Source organism: Ananas comosus, linkage group 11, assembly GCF_001540865.1.
Source record: "Ananas comosus cultivar F153 linkage group 11, ASM154086v1, whole genome shotgun sequence".
In the NCBI taxonomy this organism is placed as follows: Eukaryota; Viridiplantae; Streptophyta; class Magnoliopsida; order Poales; family Bromeliaceae; genus Ananas; species Ananas comosus.
In genome coordinates, this window is record NC_033631.1 from 2880391 (window position 1) to 2887274 (window position 6884).

General features: G+C 35.4%; 1 protein-coding gene across 1 annotated transcript; it reads right to left on the reverse strand.

Moving 5' to 3' along the window:
- Positions 3415-6414, reverse strand: LOC109717320. Its single transcript, XM_020243043.1, has 2 exons — positions 5495-6414; positions 3415-3533 (listed from the first exon to the last, which is right to left on the reverse strand). Exons 1-2 carry the CDS (start codon positions 6225-6227, stop codon positions 3421-3423), a joined length of 846 nt encoding a protein of 281 aa, XP_020098632.1. The 5' UTR covers positions 6228-6414; the 3' UTR covers positions 3415-3420.

The window sequence follows — 6884 nt, forward strand, 5'->3', positions numbered from 1 at the left end:
AGTTTGTTTTTGAAGTTTGAATTCAATTTGAATTCATTTTTGTCCATGCCTGATACATTAGATAATATGAATAAAACAATTAAACATTACTAAAGAAACTAAAACAAAAGTTGCGGTTAAGTCCAATGAGTTCAAGCGCGCATGTAAAAATTGGCTCAAACTCTAGTAATCAAATTGGCTCAACTCTAGTTAAGTCTAGACCAGGTCATGGCGGCTAAATCACCTAGATTTGTCACTCAGTCAACTTGTTTAGGCAACTGATGGACCTGCTCAGTCAACGACCGACTCCCACTGTTATTAATGAACATCCTGATCAGTGAGCCAGTCGGCTTTTCTATAAAATTGCAGTAGGTCATTTTCAACTCCTCCTCTTTGTAAATTTTTCTATACTGACTTTTGAGACTTCATCCACTGAATGCATACAATTTCTACTTCGACCTCCATAGCAATGCCCATTATTTCTGATGCTTTATTATCAGCACTACTTTCTAACATTACTTTTATGGCAGGCTTCATTTTGTCATATAGCTTTGATGACAATGTTCACATAAATTTCTGTTTGCAGGGAATGCACATATGGCCCAAAGAATGCTACAACAGGTGTGCATCTATACAATAGCTAGTTATCAAATCTATCTCAATTATATGAAGGAAAAACTTTTGTGTAATTATAAATTAGAGCAATGCTCCTATACACCAAACAAATCTTAACCATTAAAATTTTTTAAATGGACGGTAATGATGTATCTTTAAAACACGGTGACTGGCACTTGGTGCCATCGGTACCAGTCACCTTTTTAACAGGGCAAAAAATATTTTCATTACATGGAGTTTGAATGAGGGCATTTTGGTAAATTTTCATCCTCATAACATGCATCTTGTAATTTAGAATATGCCATCCTCATAAAATGCCATCTTTGTAAATTCAGATTTATAATTTAAAGTTAATTTTAAACATAGAATCATTTTTAGTTTAAATAGTTAACAAATTTTTTTTTAACTATATATAAACTAAATCTAAATTTAAAATTTAATTTTGATCATATTTTTGAACTTTAATGTTGTTTTTACTATTGAATGAACAATTTTGAATTTAATTTTAAAATAGAAGCCTTTAATTTTAATAAAAATAAAAGTTTGTTTATAAATACAGTATAATTTACAATTTAAAATAAGTTAATATATTTGAAATTTCGTGTTCGTTTTAATATCAAATTACATTTGAATTGAAATATACTATTCATTTAAACAAATTTTTTCATTCTGAAAATTAAAATTAAAATTAAATTTGAATTAATGTACACAATTATAAAGTTTAAGCTCAAATTGATTTTTAAATTCATTTATAAAGGTTTGTTACTTATCAAATTAGCACCTATTAAGTAACAAAATTAAAAAGGAAACAAATATTTGTGTAGGTTGATTAACTTTGGTAATTAGCTTGTAAATGTTTTCCCATATTACCCTTACAATGGTAACCTGTTGAGCAGGTAACATCTATGCAAAAGTCAATCTCGCCCTTAAATATGACGGCTAGATTTATTTTATCTGGTTATTGAAGCATTCCTCTAAATTTAATACCAGATATTATACTCGTACTATTTTTTTACCTACACTGTTCTCTAATGGTTACTTCTATTTCCTTGTGCTTTTTTTCACTTTATGCTGGTATATCACATCACTTGACCAATTTCTTGTTAAACTTTTTAATTGTTTTGTAGGAACTAGCAACACAAACCTGGGACAATCCTCCACAGGTACATATCTTTCGGACCTCAAATATATTTATGAGAGTTTTCTTACTGCTTTTTGAAGAAGAAAGATTTGTTGGTTGGAGTTAAATTGCACTCTTGTTAGTCTCCAAACGACTTAACTAGAGTTTGAGCCAATTTATTTTACATGCGCGCTTGAACTCATTGGACTTAACCGCAACTTTTTGTTTTAGTTTCTTTAGTAATGTTTAATTGTTTATTCATCATTATCTATGTATCAGGCATGGACAAAAATGAATTCAAATTGAATTCAAACTTCAAAACAATTTTTTTCTAATTCTTTATCGAATAAGCTTCGAATGCCAAGTTTTCTCCATGGTTCAAATCCAAATTTCAGGGAGTTATACCCATTTTTGTAATGACAACTAATTTCTAGAAATGCCCTATTTACTAAACTAGCCCTCTTTGCTACCTCACATACTAATAGTTTTATTTAGCTTTAATCCAAGCAGCCATAAGTAATCAAGCACTCACATGAAATGCATTGAAATTTCCACTTATGAGTGATCGCAAGGTTTAAAGCAAACCATGCACTAGAAAGTGGAAGCACTAACCCCTTCTGCTTCCAACACACCAACTCTCCCCCGACCTTGTATCTATGAATAGAGGGATAATAGGGTTCATCAAGCTGAGTGAGCACAAAACAGACCAAATACGAGATATTCGTGCACAAAACGGACCAAATAGACAACCCGAATATAACTGATCGGTTTTTTTTTTTTACAATCTGAATAGTTATCATCCACTCATTGGCTTGTAAATTTCAACCTAAAATATGGGCCTGGTTTTACTTTTGGTTTCTAAACAAACAAAAAAAAAACATAAAAAAATATACACATAGTCATACATATACATACATAAATAGCTATCCTACAAATTGGAATTGCATCTTTGGCACCATCTGCCATCCAATGTCTTCCAAATCATTTGATCTACACATGGGAAACCTATTGTGAATCATTATTTAAATATAGATCTGTAAAATAATTTTCCTTTCATGAATTTCTTCGGCAAAAAGATAAGCGGTCATTTTTTCCTTTCCTGTGTACATCTTTAATTTACTAATCTTGTGGCAGCTTTTGAAATTTTTTATGACATCTTGGATGTACACGTGAGAATGAGAGTACAACTATTAATAAGGACTAGAGTTAATAATCAAATTTTCTCACATTCAGCTAGAAAATTTTTGACATTAATTTTTAAGAAAAATCTTAAATCTAAGTGATTCATATAAAAATAGAAAATGTCATAGAAAATGTCAGAAATAATTTTATATTGTTGAAAACACCATAACCTTTACAAGTTTATCTTATAAAAAGAAAGAAAAAAATTGATAAAGTAATGTAAGACCAACATTGTCAATGCCATCTTATAACAATACTAACTAGCAACATAGTTGCAAGGGCCGCAATAAAGTAGGATTTATACTTTAATAATAATATAGGTATCAAAGTCCATAACCTTTACAAGTTTATCTTATAAAAAGAAAGAAAAAAATTGATAAAGTAATGTAAGACCAACATTGTCAATGCCATCTTACAACAATACTAACTAGCAACATAGTTGCAAGGGCCGCAATAAAGTAGGATTTATACTTTAATAATAATATAGGTATCAAAGTCCATGAGTATAATACCCAATATGCAATTCATACATAAACTTTTCCTCTTATATATAGTTGAGAAAAATTTAATAAGAATCCTGTTACAATTGAAAGTTGCGTACCTGATGTAGCATTCTTTGGTACAGGCGTGCCACTTTCTGTATAAATCATAAATATATACATGTCAACAATTTTTGTAAAAGTAACAAAACAGTACAAATTAGTTAAGCATTTCTAAAGACAGTATTATAACACACATTATGGAATCTTGCTCAAGTGAAGGTTGCACAAATAAAACAAAAATTGAATGGCCAATCTTGGTTATTCATCATTTATTTATGCTAGGTGTAATGTGATTCACAATCTGTTCCACTATTCATGCCATCATTTACTATTTTTATTTAAGGATGATGATTTGTTACTTAAAGAGTTGTTTGGTTGCATGCGGTTGTTGTTACACTACATATTTAATTGCATCTGGTTACAAATCCATTGTTTGGATTGTTGAAATAGAATCCAGCTGCTATTGCTGGAACTGCAAAATGAGATCCTATTGCTCCAGATAGAAGAGTCTTAAAGTGTGATGCAGTTCTAATTAAGACAGATGAAGAGAGCAACAAAATGTGAGGGGTAATCTTAATTATCCAATCATCGATAAAAATAAAGGAAAAAGTTTCTCTATGTCAAGGGCGATCTCATTATCCTTTAAATAAACAACAAATTTCTAAATGCAGCTTTCAACTACATGCAATTAAACAAAAACTTTGTACTCAGGGCACTCTCAAAAACGTACAATCAAATAAGACAGACGTAATTGTAACTGCCGCAAGTCTAACTATGTCGGCTGAAATAGGTAGAACTTCCTGTCCCGTAACAATAGGCCTAGGAGACTAATAGTGGAGAAGAAACTGCTAATCATATCTTCATACGGTGCAATTTTCTCAAATCCATTTGGTTAACAATGAAGCATCTATGTTATACTCAAAAGCTGGCCCTCCTGTTTGAGAAATCTGTTGATTGATTGGAGCTCCAAGAATGTAAAGAAGCATCTAAGAATTTCATAGGACTTAACAGTATTAGCTGTGTGATGATGTCTTTGGAGAGAAAGAAATGATAGGATATTCAAAGGAAATTCCTCTTCTGGGGTCTCTTCACTTGAAAAATCAACCATTTTTGTATCTCTATGAGCTGATAATCTTGCTCGAGGTAAGAAGAGGAAAGCGTGTAGATGGAAACCGAAATGGGGAAAGAGTGATTTGACAATTTTAAGTTCACAGAAACTGCAAACTGATTTGTATTTTGAATGCAGACAGGAAAAGGATAAATGGGAAAGTACATGAATTTTTTTGATTAATAGGCTTAAAGGATATTATAATTATAAAAATAATTTTATAAAAACTTATTTACAAAACTAGTCCTCTGCCGTGAACGAATTTTCTCTTTCTAAATACGGTAAATCATTCACCGTTTTTTTAAAAATATTAAAACTATTTTTTAGAGTTTTATACTATACATATTTTAGAGTTCCGGTGTGAAAAGTATATAATTTACGTGAAAGTGATGAATGGTTTACCGTTTTAGATCTAATTTTATAAATAAAATTTAGTAAAAATATTAATATATGCAAACATCAAAGATTTTTTGCCAAACAACTTTACAAAATTACTTCAGAAAAATCACTTTTTATCTAAACTCAGCCGAACGCTCTACAGATTTTAACCAAAATCAATTCCCCCAAATCAAAATCAATTCTATAAAAATCACTTTCCCAGAATCTAAACCAAAATGGCCCAATCTCTTTCTCTTATTTATATTGTGAGTCATTTAATATATTATGTTATATGATGAGATGTAGGACTAGGCTGAAGTGCTGCAATATGTAAATAGTTTGCAAGAAAATTTAGGAGGGTGTTTTCCCTCATCGAGTTTCTACTCCAAGAAAAAAAAAAAAAAAAAAACGATCTGTGACCTAATAAAAGAGGAATTAAACCAAAAGAACTAAAATTGGAGCTCAAATCGAGCTCGAAAAAAAAAAACAACGCTTACACCATTCGAAGAATAGAAGCCCTGGTGCTAGTGGTAGGTAATTAATAAGTTGAGAGGGCGAGGGCAAAGATACCGCAGCGGTCGGGGCGGAACCCGTTGGAGGAGGAGCAGAAGCAGCTGAACATTAAAGAGCCGGCGGCCGTCTGGTTGTAGCGGCAGACCCCGCCGGAGCCCTCGCAGGCCGCGCAGGCGGCGCTGTCCTGCGCCGACGACGACCAACCCAGCTGGTAGCCTCTCACCAGCACCCCGTCGGACGCCTCGATCAGCACGGGCGTCCCCGCCGACAGCCCTGCGCCGATCGCGTCACCCGCAGCCGTGCCGCCGCCGCCGCCGCCGCCTTCCGTGTTCCTGATCATGCGGGCAACGCCTGCCGTGTAGCCGCCGCCGCCGCGGGCCGTGCCGGCGCATATCGCAGCGGAATTGTAGTCGATGTGAGTGCTGTTCTTGGTGAAAATGCTGTAGGAGCCGTTGATGCTGGTGTCGGGGAGGCAGGGGATTTGGGAGTAGGAGCCGGAGAGGCCGTAGGAGCAGTTGAAGTAGAAGTTGAGGCTGTCGCCGTTGCTGGTGAATTGGGAGGTGGAGTCGGAGAGGAAGGTGAGGCTTGCGGTGGAGGCGATTGCGGGGCAGAGGCAGAGGAGGGCGAAGCCGCTGTCGCCGCAGTAGGAGGAGGAGGATGACTGAGAGGCCACCCAGACCACGGCGGTGTTCTCGGTGGTGATGCCGCCGCAGGCGTCGGAAGAGCAGAAGCTGATGCTGCCGTAGGCAGCAAACGGGGCAAGCAAGATGAGGAGGAAGAAGATGGCCATGAACGAAAAGGGTAAAGACAGACGCACTAGTGAAAAGAAGAGACGGGCGCACTCGCGAACGGCATTTTGCTGAGGGAATAAATGGGGAATAGAGTAGGGAAGAAAGTGCCTGCGAGCTTTCAAAAAAGTTGGAAAAGGATGTCGTGATGATGATAGTTATTATATTGCCTGAACGACGCGTATGCGTGCATTCTATACCCAATTTCATATTTGGTTATTATTTTACACATATATAGAATAAGAGTCGCCGGCTACTATACTATCGACAGTACCAAGCACTCGATATTATTGAATTTTTTATCGTTAATTCTACTTCCTTGACCATTTACATCCGTCAAATCATATTATTTAACCAACCACTCATTCAATCTTAAGATACCAATGTTATCCTAACCATATAGCCGTTATTGTAAAGCTAAAACTGGGCTTTTTTTGCAATTGGACTCCTGAAAAAAAATATTTTTAAAAATAACTCCAGCAAATTTATATTTGTAAAAATGGCCCTGTCCTGCCACGCAAGTGCCACGTCAGCGCCACGCGGGCGGGGCTGAAGGCGGTAGTTAAGTTAAACACGGTGAACCATTCACCGTGTTTAGACACGGTGAATGGTTCACCGTGTTTAGAGACAATACGTATGTATTTTTTGCAATATAAATA